The following is a 26,599-nucleotide window of genomic DNA, read 5'->3' as shown; positions in this document are numbered from 1 at the left end:
ATGTTTTCTTTTCTTTTTTCTTAATGGACTGATCCACTTAGGGAAAGAGCGCACCGCGAGCGTAGCTTGATCCCACCGGCCTCCGTGTGTGGATTCCTAGCAGGGATTTAGGTTTTAGATCGCAATCGGACCCGACCTGAGTTTTAACACTGGCTAGGGAAGGATCTAATCATCTGCACAATAGATTCTCTATTTGACACGCTGATGCCGCTGAGTGCCTGATCAAACTATAATAAACTGAGTAATTGGTTGAGTTCAGAGAAAAGGTCGTCTGTTTGATATACTGCCCCCTTCTTTATGATGAAATATTCCTGCTGGTGTTCCTGTAGGAATTTGAACACAAGTGTAAACGTTGTGCTTTTCAACTAGAAAACAAAATATCATAAGCATTGGACATGGTTTGAATTAGCATAAATGTAAGAGGACACTTCTCCCATGGGAGTCTGCTTTAACAGCGCATATTTAGGGTCTTTAGGCTGAGCCTTGACATTTGATATTTTGGTCAAGTCCACATTCCCTGTAAGGTTTACCAAACCATAAAATAATGTCCATAGGGAGACAGAAACTATGTGAGTCTTTAGCCGAAATTGTGGCTAAACTCTGGCTGCACACCAGCTGTACAGCAACACCTGGTGTTGTCCTGGAGAAATGCAGTTAGGAAACATTTTAGGGCATTTCTGTATTGTTTAAAAAGTCACATGGTTAAGTTTGTTTGGGGGGGGGGGGGGGGCAAGGTTTTTGAATGTGAATCTTATGTGAAACAGTCTGTCTATTTCTCATAAATTAATAATCTTCTCTCACTTTATGACCACAATATGTGCCATGTTGTCTCTCTCTCTCTCATCCGTGTATGGTATTGCATGATTACCATATTCAAATACCATGGTATTTGCATGGGTCTCCAATGTACTTTAAAGAATACTATGGTGCATGACAAAGAAAAAATCAGGCCAATTCTATGATACTATATAGTATGCAAAGTGTGACCTCTGCTGGACAGATGAACTGAATGAAGACAGATTAACTTAAAACAAGAAAGCAAAGAAGAAAGATTAGGATATAAAAATCAATTTTTATGGTAAGATTTATATTTATTAGGCTATATAACATTTCCATATTGAAATTACAAATTATTCATTTAAATTCATTCATTGTTCTCATTTTCTTATACTTTATCAGCATTTTAAGCATCAGTTATATTTAGCCTACATTTAGCCTACTTTTGTGAAATAATTAATTAATATGGTCAAATACAACATTGGGACCAAATAACAAGGCTTGTGCTAAACGTAGTGTTTATTATGGCTATAGGCTATTTAACAACACTAACAAAAAGATGTATTGTAGTCAGCATTAAATAACAAAATATTAAAAGTGTAACCTATGTAAAATTTTCAATCAAACCATTTCACAAAAAAAGAGGATTGACAGCTTGTAAGTTATACAATATTCTGTTCAAAATTAAATGAAAAGGTGCGACTAACTAACCTTCTGGCTGTAAAATCCGGTTTAAATCTTTAATTTGTTGGCTGAAACTGGTATAAAAATCTCACAGACACAGCGCACAAGTTAGTCATTATGTGGTCATAGTTTGGGTAACAATTACAACCTAGTTAGTGTTCAGGTATTTGCGTTGTGGTTTGTTTAGTCACTTCCGTTACGGGCCCTTCCTGGACTTCTATTACTATGGTGAAGACTGTGTTCGTAATCTTTCTCCAGTGACTAACAATATTCATAAAACAAGCCTTGTCTGCTGAAATCGAAGACCGCAACGTCACCGACAAGCAATTAACGTACGCGAGTTTACCATTGGAGAGTTTGAGAGACGTGCGGCACGATTTAATTAATATTAATGAGCCGTCTTCGACGTGGTAGAATTCTGGGCGGGGTTTTCTCCAGCTTGCCCACCTGGACAGGAGATCTGTTTCACTTTCCAAACGGAAAATCCTCGGGAACGCATTCAGGTGAGTGAAAAAAATGATTTTTTTAGATTATTATATAGCCTAACTGTTTTCTATTTCGTTTACTCTGCGCTATTTTTATTGGAGAAATTGCTTAAAATTGCTTAAAATGAGTTTTAACGATGCTAAGAGTTTGATATAGGCTAAAAGTAGATATGAGACACGTATTTAAGAAATGTTTTATAACATGTTATTTGTGATAAACGTCGGATCGTATGCATTACAATACATTACTCATTCCTTTGGGAAAATTAAGACATTTTGGTCTGTTCTGAGGTAAATAGTCTACACATGCCTACATACTTTAATTTCTATCTATCACTGTATTTCGAGATATTGAACACAACTCATTTTTTTTTTTTTTTTTTTTTTTGCATGCTTGTATATTCTTACATAGCCTGTATGGTTTTAATTGACATTTGCAGCACCTTAGTTACAGCATATATTCTATGTATGGTTATTCAGTTACATATGATTCTTTGTAGATTAAAAAAGTTGTTGATGTCACAGTATGGATCCTTCAGATCAGCATATTGTAGCAGAGGAAAAGTGAATCCCTCTGAAGTGCATATCTGCTTTTATTTTCAGCCAAACATGAGCTGATGAATTTATCTTGTATAATGAATGTAATGTCCTACTTGTTTATATCTGAATTCAAGTATCTGTTACATTGGGAGGAGTTTTTTTTTTTTCTTCGCCTGCGGACATGTTAACCCGCTCGCTTACCAGGTTGGCCATGGGCTAGATAAATAGTTGTCTCAGAGAGTGTGTTTTATCTCTAATCTAGCCAAACATATCTCCCTCCCCCACCCTCCTTAGTGAACATGGACAGACCTGGTTTTAGCAATGTTGAGAACTCAAACGCAACTTGTAAAAACATTAATGCTTTCCCATCTTAAATCACACAAAAAGATCCTTAAAGTCTTGGATTGTGTAGTTTACACAGCATATCTTGACTCCGTGTTTCTGTGTGTAAGACCCGGGCTTTGTTGTGTATTGATGTACAACCCAACAAGACAGCAGGATGACGGCTCTGTGTGAGTCGTTCTGTTGTTACTGATCGTGGTCTTGTCTCAGCTTGTCAGGAATTGTAAGCTGAAGTCCCTCCACCCTAGTTCTCTGTCTGTCACTCCCTCTGAATTTGTGAAGCCTATGTAAACCTGTACTCACATCAAAAACAGAATGTTTACCCCTTGTTTTATTTATTCTTTATATCTGTAATGCTATATAAAACATTTTCCTGACAAATCAATAGTAAAAATAGTGGTAAAACTTTACAATAAGGTCTGATTTGTATTGAGTTGACACATTAGCAAACATTGAACTGCAATGCACGAGCAATATTTGTTTAAAGCATTTATTAATCTTTGTTAATGTTAGTTATGGTAACACTTTACAAAATGGTCCATTAGTTAGCGTTAGTTAATGCCATAATAACTAACAATAAGCAATACATTTGTTACAGTATTTATTAGTCTTTGTTAACAGTTGTTAATAAAAATACAACTATTCATTGTTTGTTCATGTTAGCTGCGCTTCATTAAATAATATTAACAGATTTCTTTTTATTTCTATAATGTGTTAGAAAATGTTGAAATTAACATGAACTAAGATTAATAAATGCTTTAGACGTATTTTTCATTGTTAGTTCATGTTAATTAATGTGGTTAACTAATGTTAAGAAATCAGACCTTATTGTAAAGTGTTACCCATATGATTGTTCATTGTTTGTTCATGTTAGTTCACAGTGATTTTAACTAATGTTAACAAATACAACTTTTGATTTGAATAATAAATAAGTAAATGTTGAAATTAACTAAGATTTTTAAATGCTTTAGAAATATTATTCATTGATAGTTCATGTTAACTAATGTAGTTCCCTTTCGAGAGGTCTCTCCTGTTGCGTAAGTAGCTTACGCTATGGGAAAACTCCTTTTCTCGAGAATATTGAAGTCTTTATGTAAAACGCATTGCAGCTGCACAGCAGACAGCAATGAGCGAAGGAGCTCGGTCATTGGCTGTGCTGCGGCAACTTGCTCGAACCAATGACGGGGCGACTCTGAATGCACGACCAATGAGCGCGCCTCGCGCCCGTGCGCGTCAGAGCCCGCCAAGATGGGCGTGGCCAAGAGCTATATATTGGGCGCCCCGTCATGAGAGTTCTTTAGATTCAATCTCCTTCAGCGAACACCTTCTTCGCTGGATCATCCAGATTATTGAAAGCCTTCGCCGCCGTGGAGAAGTATACCAGCGGGATTGCTACGAGGACGTCGGCATCTTCAGCCGCCTTCGAACGCCATCCTACTGAGCCATCCGGCACGCTACACGCAAGCATTTACATCTGTTCGCCCCACGACATTTGTAAAAGAGCAGTTTTCTGAGGCGTTGTTTCAAATGCCTTCCTGCGCGTCGTGCAGAGACCTTCTTCCAGACGGGGATCGTCACATCATCTGCGCTCGCTGCCTGGGCCGCGTGCTTCACCACCGCTCTTGTCTTCCCCACCGCCGGTTCAGTTCACTCAGCCGGACCCACACCCGTCTAGCAGAGCGGTGGGCCTTGTGACTTTTAGCCCGTCCGAGAGCGACGGGGTCCTCTGCCCAAGATTGTGCTGAACCCTGAGCCTCGAAACCCTTCCTAGCCACAGGAATGAGAAGAGAGAGTGCGTGTCTCGCAAAAGCCGGGCCTCTCTCTCTGCAAAATCTCAAACATTACCCAGTCCCTGTACAGGCGGCTGGAAATGTCTATACAGCAGTCAATGGGCCAGTCACAGAGCTCGCTCACCTGCAAACAAACGCCGTTTTTACGGCGACACACAGAAAACACAAAAAGAGTATTTTTCTGCCTGTGTCACTAAGGGTTCACATGTCCACAAAGTGTGCATTCCCAGATACTGTCAAAACAGTGCCAAATTCATTCCCAGCTCAGGCTGCACGCCCCATGAATGTAGATCACGTGCCTACGGTCATGTACGCACCACTACACACAAGCACTGTTCACACAGTTATGAATTCATCCCCAGTAAAAGCGGGAAACATTATAAAAGTGACGCGTGTGCCTACCACTGTCTATGCACCCCCACTTATAAACACTGTCCCTACAGTGTCAAACACAACCCCAGCTCAGGCTGCGAGTCTTACAGACATAGCGCGCGCTGTTGTAATCACACACGCGCCCATTCACTCAGCTGCTCAGCGCCACCCGCGCCTCTGAGAGCTACGAGCTCAGGCGATTCGCTGGCCGGGTCCCTACGTCACAGCGGCCCGCCCCTAGCCTGTATTCAGCCCAAATCTGTAGACGCAGCGGCATGGGAAAACATTCCAGATATGCCGAAATGGGTGTTGAATATAATAAAGCACGGATACTCGCTCCAGTTCGCTCGCAGACCACCACGTTTTACGACTGTGGTCGAGACGAAAGTGAGAAAGGAGTGTTCGCATGTTCTACGCACCGAGGTGCGCAAATTAATAGAAAAGGGCGCTGTGGAAACTGTTTCCCCCTCTATGAGCGGGGCAGGTTTTTACAGCCGCTATTTTCTCGTCCCGAAAAAGGATGGCGGTCTCCGCCCCATCCTAGATCTCAGACACCTGAACAAAGCACTAATGATTCGCTTGTTCAGAATGTTAACAACCAAACATATCCTAGCGCAAGTACGCCCAGGAGATTGCTTTCTCTCAGTGGATCTGAAATATGCTTACTTTCACATTCCAATAGCGCCTCATCACAGGCCTTTTCTGAGATTCTTACCAGTACACAGTACTTCCGTTCGGCCTGTCCCTGGCTCCCCGTACATTCACGAAATGTATGGATGCAGCACTTTCCCCCCTGAGACGAAGGGGAGTGCAAATACTGAATTATCTCGACGATTGGCTGGTCCTAGCACAATCAGAGAGTCAGTTAATAACACACAGATCTTGGATTATCAACCATCTAGAATGCCTGGGTCTAAGAATCAATTTTACAAAAAGTATACTTTCTCCCAGCCAGAAGATTTCTTTCCTGGGAATAGTTCTAGACTCGATGCAAATGACAGCTCGTCTCTCATCAGAGCGCCCCCGTCAAGCGGTTTCAGAGGATGCTGGGTCTCATGGCCTCAGCATCGGCCGTACTCCAGCTAGGATTGTTGCATATGCGTCCTCTCCAACGCTGGCTCAAGAGGCGCGCCCCTGCTCATGCGTGGCGTTCGGGCCACCTTTTAATCAGAGCGAACCACGGCTGTATAAAAGCCCTGACGCACTGGAAAGCCGCCGACTGGTACCAGTCAGGCGTGAGTCTGGGTGTGAACACAAGGAGAAAGATGATCACAACAGATGCCTCCAAAATAGGTTGGGGGGCCCTTTACGAGGGCAAGCCTGTCTCCGGCTTTTGGTCAAACCCGGAGAAGCGCCTACACATAAACTGTCTGGAGATGAAAGCGGTCGCTTTGGCTCTCAGAGCCCTGCTTCCACATCTAAAAAACGAACACGTCCTGGTCCGAACAGGAAAACATGACGGTAGTGTCGTACATAAATCGCCAGGGTGGACTCAGGTCGAGCTCCATGCATTCAATGGCCAGGAGACTCATCTTATGGTCCCAGCACAACTTGCACTCGCTGAGAGCAGCGCATGTGCCAGGCGCGCTGAACCAAGGGGCAGACATGCTATCCAGAGACAAGATTCTCCCAGGAGAATGGGCTCTCAACCCGCTGACGATTCAGTGGTTATGGAAAATCTTTGGCGAGGCGCGGTCGACCTCTTCGCCTCCAAGGAGAATGCACACTGCTCACTTTTCTTCACGAAAAGCACGGATGCGCTTGCCCAGAGCTGGCCGAGCCGCCCCTTATATGCTTTTCCCCCGATCGCGATGGTGCCACAGGTCATCAGTCTGGTCAGAGAGGAGAAAAACGCAGTGCTCCTGATAGCCCCACTCTGGAAGAACCAAACATGGTTTCCAGAATTGATGCAAATGCAATCTGCACCACGGCCGATTCCACTGAGGCCAGACCTCCTCAGTCAGGCCAGCGGGATGATATTTCATCCCCGCCCCGATCTGTGGGCCCTTCATGCATTGCCCCTCAATGGGTTCCCAGGAACCTCACGAGTGGAGCGCTAAAAACCATCGCTGAGGCGCGGGCGCCCTCCACGAGACGCTTATATGCCCAGAAATGGAAAGTGTTCAGTGACCGGTGTAACGCCGAGGGCCTGAACCCTGAAACATGCGAGATTACGAACGTACTCGCTTTTCTACAAGGGCTTCTGGAGGCGGGCCGCTCCCCCTCCACGCTCAAAGTATATGTGGCGGCCATCACAGCGTCACACGACCCTGTGATGGAACGTCCATTGGGAAGAAACGACCTAATTATTCGTTTCCTAAGGGGCGCTAGGAGGATGAACCCTTCACGCCCCCCCTCAGTGCCGATCTGGGACCTAGCTACTGTCCTAGACGCTCTTAAAGGGCCCCCGTTCGAACCACTCCGAACCGTGCACCTTAAGCAGCTCTCGCTCAAAACTGCGCTCTTGCTGGCACTCGCCTCGGTCAAGAGAGTGGGCGATCTGCACGCGCTTTCGGCAAGCGCTGCCTGCTTGGAATTCGGACCTAACGACTGCAGGGTCGTCCTTAGGCCAAAACATGGGTATATTCCTAAAGTGCTCACCACTCCCTTCAGAGCACAGGTTATCTCCCTAACTGCGCTATCGTCTCCAGCAGACGAACACGACGCTAACCTACTCTGCCCCGTTAGGGCTCTCAGAGTGTATTTGGAGCGTTCTGCCCTATTCAGACAGACAGAACAACTGTTTGTATGCTTTGGCGGCCGTACGAAGGGTTCCGCCGTTTCAAAGCAGAGAATCTCTCACTGGATAGTTGAGGCTATAGCTCTGACTTATGAAGCCAAGGGACTTCAATGCCCCTGGGGAGTCAAAGCACACTCCACCAGGAGTGTGGCTTCTTCCTGGGCGTGGTCGAGCGGGATACCGATCGAGGATATTTGTGCGGCGGCAGGCTGGGCCTCACCATCCACATTTATCAGGTTTTACAACCTACAGGTCCCGACATTGCACTCCAATGTACTATCAGCATGATGCTAGTAGAACTATGAGTTCGTATCTAGATTATTTATGTGCTTGTGTCACACTGAGCGCCTTCTAGCCGCTCTTTACTTTTTCCCCACATATAAAGCTCGCCTCTGCCGGCTAGTTGGATGATAACTTTGCTTTTTAGCTCAGGCACCTGCCTCTGGCTATCATAAGGCGAAGTTCAGCACGCACGGCGTTTTGCATGGTGTTCCCATAGCGTAAGCTACTTACGCAATAGGAGAGACCTCTCGAAAGGGAACGACTCGGTTACTAACGTAACCTCGGTTCCCTGAGAGGAGGGAACGAGTATTGCGTAAGCTGCCGTGCTTGTGCTTGGTTAGTTCGCTTCAGTCGTTTTAACCTAAAGAACTCTCATGACGGGGCGCCCAATATATAGCTCTTGGCCACGCCCATCTTGGCGGGCTCTGACGCGCACGGGCGCGAGGCGCGCTCATTGGTTGCGCATTCAGAGTCGCCCCGTCATTAGTTCGAGCAAGTTGCCGCAGCACAGCCAATGACCGAGCTCCTTCGCTCATTGCTGTCTGCTGTGCAGCTGCAATGCGTTTTACATAAAGACTTCAATAGCAATAGCAAAGACTTCAGTTTTCCCCAATAGCGTAAGCTACTTACGCAATACTCGTTCCCTCCTCTCAGCGAACCGAGGTTACGTTAGTAACCGAGTCGTTTCCTAATGTTAACAAATGAGACCTAATTGTAAAGTGGTCACCATGATTTTGCCAAGTAAGACATGTTCCTGGATCAACATATTTTGTTGATCCTGGAACAACATTCCTGTCCCAAAATTTGGTCCTAACCCTATCCCTACCCCTAAACCTAACGCTACCCAACCCATAGTTTATCCCTAAAATCAGAGGGATATGATAGGTGAATAACACTGACGTTGAAGCACCTTACCCTGGTTCTTAGCCTAAACTTGACATAAACTGTAAACTTGTCCCTCAAATCTGATTGGTTGATCTGAAAGTTGTTCCATGATCAACAAAGATGTTGATCCAGGAACATGTGGTACTTGGTGAAATCACATTCACCAAAGTGAAGTGTCACCAATATAAGATAACAAAACACACATTTCAAGCAAAACATAAAAAAAAGTTTGTTTTCAAATCATAAAATAATGATGAAGAACAATGAAGAAAAAAGTATTGTGACACTGAATCTGGATCAGACTATATCATGGGCCTATGGTGGTTTGTAACTGTGTTTGTCTGTGATTTTGATTGCAGGCAGAATCATGGCCACTCCCATAGCCAACTCCTGGGAGCTCACCATCCAGGTGGACCAGCGCGAGGGAGATGAGGGCATGAAGTTTAAATTGCGGGTCAAGGGGGATCTCCACGTCGGGGGTCTCATGCTCAAACTTGTAGAGAAAATCAGTGAGTAATTTACAGAGTTCTCTGTTGGAGAACCAGCACATGAGTATGAACACGAATTGGTGTAGCATTTCATTTCTTAAACAACCATGTAGGAAGACACATCATTGCCATATTCCATGATGACAATGTTAAGATTCATCAGGCTCAAATTGTGAAAGAATGGTTGGGAGGGAGCATGAAGAATCATTTTCACACCTTATATTAATTGAAAGTCTTTGGGATGTGCTGAAGGAGACTTTATAGGGTGCTTAACTCTTGCATTGTCAGTACAAGATCTTGACCAAAAATGTATGCACTTCTCGATTGAAATTACATCACAACATTTATTTCCATCAAGAGGTGCATCAATGAAAGATATTGTATTGACAATCCAAGAGTCCAGCACTCTGTAAAGTCTCCTCCAGCACATCCCTAAGACTCCAATGAGTTTAAGGTCTGGACTCAGAGGTGACAATTCATGTGTGAAAATGATTCTTCATGCTCCCTCCCAACCATTAGCACAGCTTTGTATGATGCGTTGACGTAATTTCCACTGAAACAGGAAGCTATGGCCCTGGATCATATTAAATGAACCCTCCCTCTTTTCAAATAGCCAATAGCTTTTAGTTTACCTTACAGACTTCAAGTCGTACTTGACAGCACCATGGAAGCGAATCCGAGCGCTGATGATATGTCAGATTCAATAGTTGAATAGTTCAATATTCAGAGTTGGGAATAAATTCTAGCCATTTCAATCTTAACCAACGTACATATATTAGAAAACAGAATAAAACTTGAGCGTTTGAGCAACCGAACACACAGCTCCAACCCATATTGCTCCGTGGCGCGTCAACGGTCTCTTTGGCCAGGTGGTATTTATAGCATGGGGGGCGAGGCGCTTTAGATTCGAGAGAGCATTAGATTGGACAGAAGATGTGATGAGAAGCTGATCAGCGGTGATGTCATAAAAATCTGTGATCCATTTTAGCGGAAGTGAGAGACTGTAAGTTTTGAATGCTTATCTCCTAAATGCGAATTTTTTCATTGGTTTGGAACGCACCAGCTTATTCATAACCTTAAGGCTAACATATTCATACTAAAATCTAAAAAAAAAAAATTTCAGGGGGCCTTTGAACATTTGCTTTTTTAAATCCAAACAGTAACTTTTTTTGGCCGGGAAGTAATGCTTCTGGAAATACTTCATATGTTGTGTGTATAATAACATATTTTATGTGTAATTCATACTAAAAAAATGTATGTATTAATAATACTGCACTTACCGCAGTAATGTCTTTAAATTTCATTCTATTTTAACTGCAGTTTTGTTTTAGCCTCTGTTTGCTACTTTAATGCAAATTCAAGATTTTCATTTGGATTTAAAAGAAGTTTTGAGTGCAATTCTGAAAAGCTTTTTAAGAATACGTCCAAATCGGTTCGAAGTAAGAATAGTTTTTTGTAAGGATGGGTTGAAAAAAGCAGTCAGAGTTTATGGGAAACCTCTGTTAAAAATGGAACGAAGAAACGAAAAATTAAGTATTCTGGATCCCGTTCAAGTGCAGTTCTAGAGTCCTAAACACTGGTTGAAATGCACAGGTACGCCCATGTTTGCCTTGCGTATCTTTGTATAGCCTCATGCTCAGAGCTATTGTTCTTGGACTCAGCTGTTGTTTGCCGACGCAGGGTCTAAAGTTCACTGTGTAACTGTGTTAGCCAGAGAGACGTTAGCAAAACATCCTGCTTTCCTCTACAGACTCATCAGACGACCCAGTTGCTATATTACTATGCGTTTGCCATGTAGCTCTTTAATTGTAAATGGTCATTCTTGAAGGCATTTGAACACAATCTGTTTATAGTCAACGTAATAGGTATATTACAGTACAGGCACCCCAGAATTTCTCTAGTAGGTAATTGGATGAGTCAGATGATAAGTGTGGAGGATGAAGGAAATGTGAGTAAAAGAAGAATTATCAAGGTTTAAATGAATTTGTCGTGTCATCAAACATTGCCTCATGTTTGTATTGCTCAGTGGCTTTCTTTAATAATAATGTCCTCAAAGTCTTATACTAACATGCGCAAAGTAAAATAAAAAATAGAAATGCAAATAACAGTATTATTTTAGTATTATTTATGTACCATTATTGTATGTCATAATATTTTGTAAATATCATTTTTTTCAATTTTAATTTTTTAATGTAAGTTTTAATAATTTTGTTGTGTACTGTTTTTTAAAATAAATTATGTATAGCTTTAATTTATTTTTCAACTTAATTACATTTTTTAAGGTAAAATTTTTCATCTTATATTTGTTTTTTGTTTTATTTCAACTTTGTCAATGATTTTTAATAGTTTTAGTTAGCAATACCATTACTCACAATTAAACTATTATATATACTAACATGTTTAAACTAAAAGTTCATTTGAAATTGGTGTTTTATGGTTTACATCAAATTTTCTGCATAAACCCACATAAAAAGTACTCAAAATAATCCAATGTTTTCCAGTCACACTTTTATTTGTTTACACTTTATTTTAAGGTGTCATTGTTACAGTGTAATTATACAATAATAATTAACTACATAATACTTACCATAGGATTAGGGTTTGGTTTAGGTTAGTTGCATGTAATTATGCATAATTTACAGTTATTACTATTGTTACTACATGTAACGTGTAACTTGTTACATGTTCTTACTGTAGTAATAACAGTTAAGATGTTTTGTATAGATGCTGTGATAAAGTAAAAAGATACAGTATGTTTTGCGACAGTGACTGTCTGGTCCGTCAAAGACTTTTGGTACACAAATATTACTGCACTCATATTACTATAGTTGTGTCCCAATTTAGAGGCTGTGGGCTTTGAAGGATGCAGCCTCTGAATTGGTACACAGCTTATGAATGGGAGAATGTGCAATGCACAATATGGCGAAATAAGTCACGCCTTCTAAATAAAAGTAATTGCGCCACTGCAGCTGTCGTTAGAAGCTCCGGACGCTATAGAAACAGTCATGAGTTCTGAGATTTTGGTGTAACATAAACAGATTATGACTGTACTTCTTATCACATGCACATTGGCTGGTCATGATTTGAGTGTTTAGAAAGAAAATTTATGAGACAGTTGTTGTCCGATTTAATTGGTGATTTCAAATATGAAATGTGATCATAAGCTTGGTAAGCTTTGGAGAATTTGATGTTTCCCCATTCAAAGAAATAGGAGCTGTACTTTCATGACTGAAATAGCTGCCAGAGAGGCGTTTCAAAAATGGCCGTTGAGTGAAATGACTTTAATGAGTTTGCCTCCGTGTACTAGGTCTTAAAAGGTTTATGTTATTACAAAAATCTGTTTCACTATGGAATTACTTGTGGGGGGGGTTTACTTTTGGAGCCCTACTGTTGTGCTCTGTATGTGTGTGGAGATAAATGCCATCAGAGCGTGGTCTAAGGTTCGTGTTCTCACAGTATGGCGTTCTCTGTGTCAGAGGCTCCTCAGGACTGGTCCGATCATGCCATCTGGTGGGAGCAGAAGAGCTGCTGGCTGCTGAAGACACACTGGACTCTGGATAAATATGGAGTCCAATCGGACGCTGACCTGCGATACACTCCACAGCACAAACCCCTGTGTATTCAGCTGCCCAACATGAAGACCATCAAGCTCCCGGTTACCTTCTCTGGTGTGGTCTTCAGAGCCGTGGCTGAGATCTGCAAAGCACTCAGTAAGAACAAGTGCAAAGGAAAATAATGTATTTGTTATATATTATAAAATATTATTAATATGATATTACATTGCAATTGCTTACAAATGCTTACATTAAAAAATAGGCTTCATTTGGGATAATTGGGATTTTATTTTACAGTCATTTCCATGGCAAAAGGGTCCAAATTTACCCTAATGCACCAATTTTTAATTATTGTGTAAAATGTATGAATATGCTGTAATACTAATACAGGTTTGTGTCATTTAGATACCACATTATATCATATGGGACAATCATTAATGATTAACACTTTTGATTGAACCTGATACTAGAACTGGAATTGCCAAATTTAACTGGAAATGCGGCATAGAAGAACTTCTGAAGTGGCAATTAGGTGTCTTTACGCAACTGTTTAATGATGCTCAGAGGTGGCATAAATGCATTTACACAACAATTGTAATTGCATATTGTTATACTTGGGGCTAAGGTGAGTCAGAGCAGCCATCTGACTTTAATGCAGCATTTCGTTTTTACACAGAAGTTTGAGAAACTCTGCTGAATGGAGATGCCTCTATACAACTAAATTGGAAACTTTTAAAAATAAACACTTAATACATTTAAAACTAAAAAAAATATGAATATTGTTTTAATTATTATAATTAATACATTTTACATGAAAAATATGCTGAGTAATTCAATTTGTCATTATTTCTCTCTCTACATTGGTTGATTCTGTACTAAACTGTGTATGTTTTCATTCTTTGTTCTCAGACATTAGAAGATCTGAAGAACTTTCTCTTCTGAAACCAATAGATGAACCAAAGAAGAAAAAGAAAAAAGACAAGAGTTCAGAATCAGCCATTGATGAGATATTAAACATGGACATCGCCAGCGGAATGGCAGGAGGTATGTATTTGCTGAACATGGCCATGAGAAACAACTTAATCATAATCAATAACATATAAATATACAAAACAATAAAATAAATAAATACCCAAAAAACAACAAAAAAATTATTTTAACTAAATGTACAGTGATTAAGTAAGCATTATGCATTTAGACTTACAGATAAAAATCTTATTATAAAATAAAAAATATTTTTATAAATGAATATTTCCTTTTGTACAAGTTTTAAACACTTTAATATGCATTTTTTCTTCTTCTAGAAAATACTGTAGATTGCTTCTGGATAGTTATCAACAGTTTGGATAAATATGTAAACAAATAATAATTTACAAGTTTACATTTATACTTTCTACAGGAGCACTTGGTCTGTACAGTAAAACGATGACTCCGACCTATGACCCTGAGAGCGGCTCTCCTGCATCTTCCACCAGTCTGTGGTTCGGAGAGAGTCCGCTGACGGCCAGCCAGCCCAACCTTCCACCGGAGGAACTGGCCAAACTCTACAAGCCTCTTACTGTGGATGATAAAGCAGCCATTAATGCTGGGTAAGAGAAAGACACAGACCATTACCATTCAAAAGAAGTCTCTCACATTCACAAAGGCTGCGTTTATTTGGTCAAAAATACAGTAAAACAGTAACATTGTGAAATCTTATTACAATTTAAAATGTATTCCTTAGATGCAAAACTGAATTTTCAGCATTATTACTCCATTATTTTCAATGTTTAAAACTTATGTGCTGCTTAATACTTTTGTCGAAACTGATACATACATTTTTTCAGAAATCTTTGATTAATAGAAGGTTCAAAAGAACAGTATTTACTTGACATAAAAATCTTTTTTAATATTTTAAATATCTTTACTGTCACTTTTAATTAAATTTAGCAAGGATGCATTAAATTACTGAATTAAATTTTTGAATGATTGTGTTTCACCCCTGACCCTATGTCTCAGAGAATTGAGATTCCTTTAATGGCTTTATTAATAAATCTTTATACTTCAGTTCATAACACAGGTAGTTTTGTTTCTAAAATCTTATTGGACATTCATTCAAAAGTGTTCAGCGCCATTACAATAGCCACACACCTGTGATTTAATTATTACAACTATATTACTCTATGTATACATTCTCTTCCCTCTTGTGACGTTTATCCAAGCAAAAATGTAGGATAGAGCTTGATTTTGTCTATTGAGAATTGATTGGATTGTTGTATGGTTGTGGTTTGCTATTGGTGGATCTCATGTGAGTGGCAGGTTGCCCCGCCCTCACGCCAGTAAACACATCATCAGAGAAGAGAAGAGATGTTGCTGCAAGAAGGATGGGAAGTTATTCTGTTTACAAGGCACATGCATTTAAAATAATATGCACTATTATTAAAACCCTTGGGCAACCTAAAAAAATAAGAATTATCATCTTGACTAATGTATTACTGTATTTATGGTTCAGTTTTTGTGAATTTGTGTATTCTAAATGAGACGTTGATCTGCAGGTGGCTGGATTCCTCTCGCTCGCTGATGGAACAGGGAATTCAGGAAAATGACAGACTCCTGCTGCGATTCAAGTACCACTGCTTCTTTGACCTCAACCCAAAGGTGAAAGACCATCTATTCCTTTAAATTATACCACATTATATTAAAGAGGACGTATTATGCTTTTTTACATGTTCAACTTTCTTTAGTGTGTAATGTTGCTGTTTGAGCATGAAAAAGTTCTGCAAAGTTACAAAACACAAAGTCACTCCAAAGGGAGTTATTCTCTAAATCAGTGAGCACTGTTTCTGAACTCCCTGAAATGCCTCCATTGTAGTCTTGAGTTTTCTTCCGGGAACAAACACATCACAATATTCCTCGTTTAAATAATAACCCGCCCAAAGCATGTGCAAAAAAGGGGGAGGCCTGGTTGACTTGAGTCAGTAGTGTGTTGAAACTCAAGGTTATGGTAAGGAGCTTTGCGATTGGTCAAGCACTCAAAGCGGTTGACCAATCACAACACACTGGTCCAGCAGCTGGTCAGAGCACATTGCACTTTTCAAAAGGAGGGGCTTCATATGGACTGGAACTAAAACAAAGCGTTACTGACAGACTGGGAAGAGAGGAGCTGCAACAATGTTAAATAGGTGAAAAATAATGATTTTGAAAATTCAAGCATAAAAACATATTCCAGTAGACTCCACAAACAAAATCAAGACTTTGTAAAAGGCATAATATGGCATCTTTAAGATGTGACTCAAATGTTTATGGATGACTTATATGACTGTATGTCTAAATGAGCTTTTTCTTCCCGTAGTATGATGCTGTGAGAATCACACAGTTGTATGAACAGGCCCGATGGGCGATACTGCTGGAAGAGATCGACTGCACTGAAGAAGAGATGTTCATGTTTGCATCCCTGCAGGTACAGGACGACTGTTCTCAATCTCAGAACATTCTGGCAAAGTTCTCTCAAAGTTATGAGCAAACTTTAATAGAGCATTCATTCAGAGTTATCTGGTCATTAAAAATGTTCTCAAAATCTTAGCACAAAAAGAGTATTATAGATCATTCATAGGACTTTTTTTTCTTAACCGTTTAATTGGATGTTCATCTTACAATTTTTAAAAGTTACTACTTTTAACATTTTTAGTTACTAATGTTTAACTACCGTTTTAGTTACTACTGAATGTTTAAGAGAACATTCAACAGTAACATTCACCTAATGTTTGCATAATAGGAATTCTGTTGTTTTTTGACATTTTTATATGAATGTCTCTGAAGTTTTTTTAAATTTGTATTATTATTATTTTGGTAAAAGTTAAGCTAAAGGAAAATGAGAAATGTTTTAAAAAATGAGGTTTGTTTTTTAAATTTTATTTTATTTCAAGGAAAGTTTAATTTATTTCCAGTAACAAAGTTTTTTATGGTTTTAGTTTTTGTTAACTATAATAAAACATCATCTGACAAGTATGCTCTAACATATAGCATTTAGTGTCATGACATATCTTAAATGGTTTTGAGTTACGGTGAATTCTTTAGTGTCGTCCTTTCTCGCCCGAAGCTATGAGATAACTTACGTTGAGGACAAAGGATGTGACATTCCACAACACAAAATAACATTCAGTTACGCAGTTTTGTGCTGGTAATCTATATCTATAATCAGTGTGACATGGGAAATCTGGCTAACTGTGCCACTGTGGGCTCAGGTCAGGTGGTAATTCGGGCGGGAAAATCTGTTTTGAATGCAGGATGATGGGATACATTCCCTGAGCAACAAAAAAAGGGAGAATATCAGATGACAGAATAATGCTTGCACAGACAAGATTCTCCCACCTTTTCCTCACTTTTTAGCACATTATTTGTTGCTAAAATTAATTCAAACTCCTGCCTCATATAGTGTTATGTGCATTGAAACTATGTGCATTGTAATGTTAGCATGTAGTAAAGTTTGTAATCTACTTCATTAGTTATTTACTGAGAACTCGCCATTAATACTCTATTTATATTCATCCATAGGTGAAATGTATAATTTTGTCAGTGTCTTTTAAATCTTGAACTCCTTTATTGACTGACCAAAATGAGTTTCGGGTGCTAGTTGTTGCAATGCATCTTAATTGGCGTTTCAAATGTAAAATACTTTTAATGTAAAATCTTTTCTAGTATCACATCTGTAAACTGACCTTGACAACGGAGCCACTGACTAACTCCAATGAACCAGAGATTGATGAAGTCGAGGCTGCGCTCTCAAACTTAGAATCTACCCTGGAAGGACGGAACGCTGATAAGATCCTGGTATTTGTGATTTTCATGACATTATGATTAGATTGTCTTCAAAAGGATGTTAGCTTTATGATTGATATTAGGCTCTCTTATCATATCTGGAATAAATCTGGCTGATATTTAAGGTAGTTTATATACATTACTGTTCATAATTTTGGGGTCAGTAAGATTTTTTTTAAAGAAATTAAAACTTTTATTCAGCAAGGATGCATTAAATTGATCAAAAGTGACAGTAAAACTATCGTCTGTACATTTTAAAAGTGTTTGATATCAAATAAGTGCTGGTTTTCTAAACTTTCTATTCATCAAAGAATCCTATAAAAAATGTATCACCTTCCAAAAAAATATTAGCATTGATAATAATAAGAAATGTTTAAAAAAAAGAGTAACAAATCAACATATTAGAATGATTTCTGAAGGATCATGTGACACTGAAGACTGGGGTACTGATGCTGAAAATTCAGCTTTGATCACAGGGATAAATTACATTTTAAAATATATTCAAATAGAAAATATTTTTTTAAAATTGCAATAATATTTTATAATATAACTGTTTTTGATCAAATAAATGCAGCCTTTTTTCAAGACTTCGTCCAAAAAAAAAACATTACAAGTCTTACTATCTTATGAATATTAACTTGTGCTTTTCTTTCCAGGAAGATATCACTGATATTCCAAAGCTGGAAGATGCACTTAAACTGTTTAGGTGAGTTTAAGGTTATCAAAATTGTTAGAGAAAAATAAATGAACTTACTATTTCAGTATAAAAGTCTAGGTTGTTACAGATTTCTCTTTGAAAGCCGAGCAAATTATTAACAAATAATCTTTTGAAAAATAGTTTATTTGAGGAGTAAAAAGGCAATCTTAGGACTATGATATAGACGATAAAACTATGTTAATTAGATGCATATCATGGTACTGAATGATATTCATATACTATTCATATACCATGGTTCCATGTAAAAAACAGTACTTTTGTCAGTAAAACATTTTTTTGTGTCTAAAACTGCAATAATCTGCAATAACTATCCAGTGTATATTTACTTACCTGTTCATTTGTTTGCTCTACAGGCCCAAACGATTGACGTTAAAGCCGTATAAGGAGTACTGGTTTGTTTTTAAGGACACCACCATTTCTTATTACAAAAACAAAGAGTCTGCCAATAAGGAGCCCATTGAGCAACTCCATCTACGAGGTGAGCGGCCAATCAGAGAGAAGATCATTCATTTTAATATAGCCAATGCATCAGCGGGATAATGCATATCATTAATCACACAGGATGTGAGGTCATTCCTGATGTCAACGTCACCGAGAGGAAGTTTGGCCTTAAGCTGTTACTGCCAGCAGCTGACGGAATGAACGAGGTTTATATTCGCTGTGACAATGTGAGTTTTTTTATAAAGTGAACATAAGAAACGTATTGTTATTAATATTTCACTGAACTGAAGAAACGTAGGCCTATGTTACTTGATTATAATTTTTTGAAAAATCATGTTAAATCGTCAAATATAACACATTAGACTTTCGAGGAACGTTTATTGGTTAATTTCTCAATCATCATTGTAATTCATTACATTATTATGTTTTGCTCCCTACGATTAAAACTAAAGAACTTTTATCATAAAACGAAGCTTCCTATTATTAAGACGTATTATGGGGGGAAATAGAGTGACAACTGAATTTTAAATGCATTTTTTGTAAGTAGTCTGTTATACTGATGTTAAAAATCTGAATTTCATCGTACTTTTTGGCCATATAAATAACAAGAACACCAAATTGCATATTTCTGTTCTGTTTGGGCCTCTGGGGGGGGGGGGGGGAATTCCTCCTCAAATGTGAGATATACATATTCTCACTATAAAAGTATCAGATATGATACAAAACATAAAACATGCAAACGTTTTATTTTATTTTAATTTTTTAATAAATATAATGCATTAAATTGTTCAAAGTGAAACTGTAAAGACATTTAAGGTACAACAGGTTTTGATATCAAATAAATGCTGTTTTTTAAAACTTTCTATTCATCAAAGAATCCTGGGGAAAAAATCACACCTTCCACAGAAATATTAGCATTGATAATAATAATACATGTTTCTGAACAGCAAATCAATATATTAGAATGATTTCTGAAGGATCATCATGTGACACTGAAGACTGGAGTAATGATGCTGAGAATTCAGCTTTGCATCACAGGAATAAATTACATTTCCAAAAATATATTCAAATAGAAAACATTGTACATTGTACTTTTACATTGTAATAATATTTCATAATATATATGCATAAAAGGGTTCAATAAACTACTTAAAAATAGATTTTTCTGACTATTATGTCATATGTCAGGCTTTACAGGGTTAAATTACAATCAGAAGCTTTATGATCGTTTGCATTTATTCGTTTTTTCTGCTAAAACTAAATGAAAACAGGAAACGCAGTACGCCAAGTGGAAAGCTGCCTGTATTTTGGCCTCTAAAGGAAAGACGATGGCTTACAGCTCGTACCGCACCGAGGTGAAGAACATCCAGTCGTTCCTGCAGATGAAGAGTCTAGCGCCCCCTCCTGGACAGACAGCGCCTGACGTAGGGTCCATGGAGATGAATGCAGAGTGCTTTGTTTCTCCCCGATATGCAAAGAAGTACAAGACCAAACAGGTGAAATTACATCTCGACACACAGAATGGCAGGATATGGCTCATTTTCACTATGACATTACATCATTGGCTATCTGAGATCTGTTACAATAATACCAACATTTATATTTCTTCTTCTTATTTTAGCTGACCACACGAATCTTGGAGGCCCATCACAATATTTCCCAGCTTTCCCTCATGGAGGCTAAAATGCGTTTTATCCAAGCTTGGCAGTCCCTTCCCGAATTTGGCATCAAGTACTATATCGTCAGGTAATTTTGCTGAACGACAGATTGATTTGTGCAATGCATTTTTAGGGACATACTAAGGCTGAGTATGGTTTTGAACCCCTTAACCATGAATTAAGATTGTAGTTGTCTTTGAAGTTTGAAGTGCTTTTTAGAGTTCAGTTTTTTGAAAGTTAAATGAGTTTACATTGAAATGTCTAGTCTGGTTTTCTGAAAAATGAAAATGGTCATTCAATGGGATGAAGTTGTCTTCCCATTTAAAGGTTAAATATTTTAAAATGTATTTTTTTTTTCATTTAGTATTTCAATAATACTAAATGCATAGGATTATTCAATTATTCATTTAGTATAGTCCAATCTTGACTTTCTGTTAATTTCATTATTCAAATATACAGATACTTCACAGTGGTTTTTACGAACTATATAGTCACTGAATCATTCAAACACATGCTGAATATGATTTTTTTTTTTACCAACAAAAATTAGACATAAAATTTCCAGTGCCATATTTGTCAAGTACTTTTGTTGAACAACTGGTTGATTTGTGACTGTTATTTCTCAGGGACATTTCTAGGGCCTTTAAACAATGAAATATGATTCATATTTTAGGTTTCTTTGAAGTTATGTAATCCTAACTAAGTGCTTTTGTACAAGTGCGTTTATTTTTCTAACAAAAACAAATATAGTGTTGTCGCTCCATTTAAAGGTTCGATTACAATTCAAAATTGATTTCATAATCAATCACTGATCATTTTTGGTGCTTGAAATGGAATATACAGATACTTCACATGCAGCTGTGAAAGACTGTTTGAACAAACTATAGTCATTGAATCATTCAAACGCATGCTGAATATTATTATTTTTTTCATAAATTAGACATAATAGTATCTTCAGGTAATTTTGCGTGACTACAGATTGATTTGTGCCTGGCATTACTCAAGTCTGAATATGGTTTTTGAGCCCTTCAACCATGAAATAAGATCAAAATCATTTCATTTTGTCTTTTGTGTGCCACAGATTCAGAGGGTGCAAGAAAGATGAGCTCCTGGGAATTTCCTACAACAGGCTGATCCGCATCGACATGTCAACCGGTTTGCCTGTGACCACCTGGAGGTTCTCCAACATGAAACAATGGAACGTCAACTGGGAGATTAAACAGGTGAATAAAATAACCTTTGTAACCCGTGTGGCTGGTGCAAAGATGACTTTTTAAGTGTGTTTATTTGTGTTACAGGTGGCCATTGAGTTTGACCAGAGCGTGTCCATTGCGTTCTCCTGCCAGAGCTGCGACTGCAAAGTGGTTCACGAGTATATCGGAGGATACATTTTCCTTTCAACGCGCTCAAAAGACCAGAATGAAACATTAGATGAAGAACTCTTCCACAAACTCACGGGAGGACAAGACTGAACTCACATCAACACGTCAGGGCTCTGACATGGCCCCTTAGTGTTTCAGGAAAGCAATTTGTATAGTGTTTTTTTTTTTTTACATTTTATATTTGTATTAAGGCACACAAGCCTTGTGCTCAAAAGAGAAAATAAATCGGATTATTCAATCCATATTTTGATCTGAAACAATACATTTGCTGACTCTTGACATCTTTATTTGTGTTGTTTTTGCATCTGAACAATATACATAATTTGCTGTGCACATTTCCATACATGAATTTGTGTTATAGATATGTGATACAGTATGGTTACGGTGGGGTTTGGATTTACCGTAAATGAGTTGCTAGTTTACCATTGTAGGTTTCTTTGAAGTTGTGTACTAATAAAGAGCTTTTTACAGTTCAGTTTTTGAATGTTAAATGAGTTTACATTAAACGCATGTTGGGGAAAGTTGCTTTTAAAAGTAATGCATTACAATATTGCGTTACTCCCCCAAAAAGTAACTAATTGCATTACTTAGTTTCTTTTCATGAAAAGTAATGCGTTACATTACTTTTGCTTGACTTTTTCTCACCTGGGCTGGGCATGCTTTTTTTTTTTTTTTTTAATAACAACAAAAAAAAGTTATATTTTTGGCAAATTTCAAGGCCCTTTCACACCAAGAGTGAAATGAATAAGCTTCAGGCTGAAGGAAATGCATATTTACAGAGCGCCGTTCAAACTAACCTGCAGCTGCTCCCATTCTGGATTAAAGAACAATAGGACATAGGAGAAGGAAGTTCAACACTCTTATTTCTAAATCTAATCTAAAGTAATTTTTGCTCATTAGTATGGTAGAATTAGATAATTGAAGGTCAGAAGCGAAGACATTGGTTAAAAAAGTTAGATTAAATAAATAAAGTATATTTGTGTAATATAGTTAATTATAAAAGTTTTGCGTAAAATTCTGAGATTGCATTTTACTGTTTTTATTCATTTTGAGAAATACTGAATGTCTTCATTGCAAGTGAGATGAGCATTTTCACATTTAGTCTAGAACTACGATAACCATCATGTTTACACATTTCACATCATGTAACACCTCCTCACTTTATTTCTCTCAACACAGGAACAGGAGAGCTCAGTCAATAAATGTGAAAAGTAACTAGTGTTACTTATTTGAAAAAGTAACTTAGACATTTTGTTGTAAATTGAAAAAGTAATGAGTTACTTTACTAGTTACATGATAAAGTAATCTGAGTGTGTAACTCAAGTTCCCTTTCGAACGGTCACTTCGTATTGCGTAGCTATACACAGTGGGGAAACTCCTTTTCCTCGATTTACTAAAGACTATATGTAAAACGAATTTGCAGCTGCACAGCTAGCACACTGAGCGTCTGGCACGCTCATAGGCTGTGCTGCAGCAACTGCACATCCAATGGCACGGCAACTCTGACGTGCGACCAATGAGCTAGCCCAACGTCAGAGCCCACCGAGGGGACGTGGCCTAGCCTATATAGACCCCCGAATTAGCCATTATAGCAGATTTTTACTCCTTCAGCGACAGTACACATGTCCCTGAGCTTTCTACTGTTATTCGCCGTCGAACAAGCCATTTCAGCCTGAGCGAGCTTCTCTTCAGCAGACTTCACCTGCACGCCGTTGTCTTCTGACGCCGTCTCACCTGTGGCTATCCGGCGACAGCCTATATCCTTTGTTCGAAAGCTTTGTGTTTTATTTCAGATGCCTCGTTCAGCCTGCGCCATGTGCGGAGGCCGTCTGCGAGGCAGACCAACACTCGAGCTGCATTTCCTGCCTGGGGATAGACCACGTGGAGAATGCACTCTCTGCCGGCGGATGTGCGGCCTGCGAAAGCATGCCTAGCTCCGTGCTGCGCAATCGGCTAGCTCTCTCTCGAGACGGCGATGCCGCTTCAGCCACGCTGTCTATTCCAAGGGAGAAGAAGCGTCGCAGCCAACCGCAACCGGAGGGTATGGAAGTTGGTGAACGCACGCCGGCCGCGTCCCCGCGTGCTTCACTTTCTCCTACTCGGACGACATCACCGGTCCTGTTTGTAGGAGACCAGCGCCCGTCCCCCCCATGTGGAGGGCCTCGTCGCCTTCGGCGGATCTCTCGAGCGCGACGACAGCCTGTCCATCGCCGCTTCGGAGGATGAGTGGCCGGGCTCTCTCGACCCTGTCACCGCTTCTCAGTCTGTGGCTAGTGGTTCAGCGACCAGGCCAAACTCCGACGGCGAAATGCTTCGGATCCTGACGAAGGCAATCGCGGACCTCGAGCTAGAGTGGACCACGCCCGAGGAGCCTCCGCGTAGTCGGCTGGATGGATGGTTCCTGTCGGGGCGCCAGCAGGCCCCTCGTCACAAACCAGCGCCATTTTTCCCCGAGGTCCACGAGGAGCTCACCAAGTCCTGGCGCGCTCCGTACTCAGCACGTGTGGGATCTGCAGTTTCCACGACGCTCTACTCTGTGGATGGCGCAGCGGAAAAGGGTTATGAGTCTTTGCCGCCCCTCGAAGAGGCCGTGGCTGCTCATCTTTGCCCGAGCACTGCAGCTAGCTGGTGAGCTAGAGCCTCTCATCCCAACAAACCCTGCCGAAACACCTCAGCCCTCGCTGTACGCGCGTATTCCGCCTCCGGTCAGGCTGCATCGGCCCTGCACACGATGGCCGTATTGCAGGTCTACCAGGCCAAACTCCTCCAGTCTATGGACGAGGCTGGGCCGGACCCGGAGGCCTTTCGAGACCTGAGAAGTGCTACAGACCTAGCGCTGCGTGCTACTAAGGCTGGTGCTGGTGCAGTCGAGAGACGATAGTTCACAGGGATTTGATTCTCAGCCATCTAAAATACCTGGGGCTCACAATCAATGTGACCAAGAGCAAACTGACCCCCAGCCAGACTGTTGCCAGACTGTTGTCTTTCTGGCCACGGTTTTAGACTCGGTGACAATGAAAGCGCGGCTCACTCAAGAGTGCGCGCTCTCTATACAGACACTGGCGGCTGCATTCAGGGCGCGCGAGTGCGCGCCTCTGAAGAAATTTCAGAAACTGCTTGGTCTAATGGCAGCTGCATCGTCAGTACTCCACTTGGGATTACTGCGCATGCGCCCGCTGCAGCACTGGCTGAAACGCCGTGTGCCAACCCATGCATGGCAGTCAAACAGCCTGCGCATTATGGTGAATCACGGGTGTTTAAGAACACTGATTCCCTGGCAGGCTCAGGACTGGTACCACATGGGGGTGACCATGGGGGTAGTTTCCAGGAGGAAGGTGTTTTTTACAGACGCGTCCAACCTAGGTTGGGGAGCACTGCACGAGGGCAAGCCTGCCTCCGGCCTCTGGTCGAGCACGGAGCAGAGCTTACAGATCAATTGTCTGGAAATTAAAGCAGTTGGTTTGGCCCTGAAAGCTTTTCTGTCAAACCTCCGGGGTCACCACGTCCTAGTCCGTACGGACAACATGTCAGTGGTGGCCTACATAAATCGCCAGGGTGGCATCAGGTCAGGCAACCTGCATGCTATGGCGAGGGAACTCCTCCTGTGGGCACAATCCAGTCTGAGCTCTCTGAGAGCAGCGCACATCCCGGGCGTCCAAAATCTGGGCGTGGATATGCTCTCACGGGGCAACGCTCCCCTAAGTTAGTGGTCCCTGAACCCTCAGACGGTCAGTCTAATATGAGAGATGTTTGGCGAGGCCGAAGTCGACCTTTTCGCCTCGAGAGCAAACACCCACTGCAGGGTGTTCTTCTCGAAGAACAGGGACGCGCTGGCTCATCCCTGGCCCAGCCGCCCCCTTTATGCTTTTCCCCCCGTTTCGATGATCCCACAGGTCATCGAACGGGTCAGGGAGAGCGGATGCCCAGTCCTTCTGGTGGCTCCTCTCTGGAAATACAGACCTTGGTTTCCGGAGCTGGTTCAGTTGTCAGACACGATCCCCTGCCCTGTTCCAATGAGGAAGGATCTCCTCACACAGGCCAACGGAACGATATGGCATCCCCGACCCGATTTATGGGCCCTCCATGTTTGGCCCCTAAACGGGTACCCGGGGACCTTCCTGACAGAATCTTGAGCACTATCACTGAAGCAAGGGCCCCGTCTACTCGGCGCCTGTATGCTTTGAAGTGGTCGGGTTTTTCCAGCTGGTGCTCGAAAAATCAAGTTGACCCAGAGTCATGTGAGGTATCTGTGGTACTCTCCTTTCTGCAGGAGCTACTGGACGCGGGCCGCACCCCGTCCACGCTCAAAGTTTATGTGGCAGCCATCGCAGCGCATCATGCTTTGGTGGCTGGCCACTCACTGGGAAGAAATGACCTGGTGGTAAGGTTTCTGAAAGGCGCTAGGAGGATTAACCCCTCCAGGCCCCCTTCGGTGCCGCCTTGGGACCTCTCCACGGTCCTTATAGGCCCTGAAGGGACCGCCTTTCGAGCCACTCCAGTTGGTTGATCTAAAACCACTCTCGCTAAAGACTGCTCTCCTGTTGAAATTGGCATCTATCAAGCGAGTGGGAGATCTGCAGGCTCTCTCTGTGAGTCCTGCATGTTTGGAGTTTGGGAAGGAAGACTCCAGAGTCATTCTCAAACCTAGGCATGGGTACGTACCC

The 26,599-nt window shown here is 40.6% G+C and overlaps 1 protein-coding gene across 1 annotated transcript; it reads left to right on the top strand.

Moving 5' to 3' along the window:
* The first annotated feature begins 1,672 nt into the window (after positions 1 to 1,672).
* Positions 1,673 to 22,197, top strand: fermt1 (FERM domain containing kindlin 1). Its single transcript, XM_077219437.1, has 15 exons — positions 1,673 to 1,964; positions 9,257 to 9,406; positions 12,862 to 13,095; positions 13,849 to 13,983; positions 14,339 to 14,528; positions 15,474 to 15,576; positions 16,271 to 16,378; positions 17,617 to 17,748; positions 18,393 to 18,442; positions 18,808 to 18,932; positions 19,016 to 19,122; positions 20,167 to 20,391; positions 20,517 to 20,641; positions 21,635 to 21,776; positions 21,852 to 22,197. Exons 1-15 carry the CDS (start codon positions 1,853 to 1,855, stop codon positions 22,023 to 22,025), a joined length of 2,112 nt encoding a protein of 703 aa, XP_077075552.1. The 5' UTR covers positions 1,673 to 1,852; the 3' UTR covers positions 22,026 to 22,197.
* The last annotated feature ends 4,402 nt before the right edge of the window (positions 22,198 to 26,599 follow it).

Source organism: Siphateles boraxobius, unplaced genomic scaffold, assembly GCF_051911475.1.
Source record: "Siphateles boraxobius isolate OS27281-9 unplaced genomic scaffold, OSU_SipBor_1 8, whole genome shotgun sequence".
Classification (NCBI taxonomy): Eukaryota; Metazoa; Chordata; class Actinopteri; order Cypriniformes; family Leuciscidae; genus Siphateles; species Siphateles boraxobius.
This window is presented reverse-complemented; position numbering and strand designations above follow the sequence as displayed.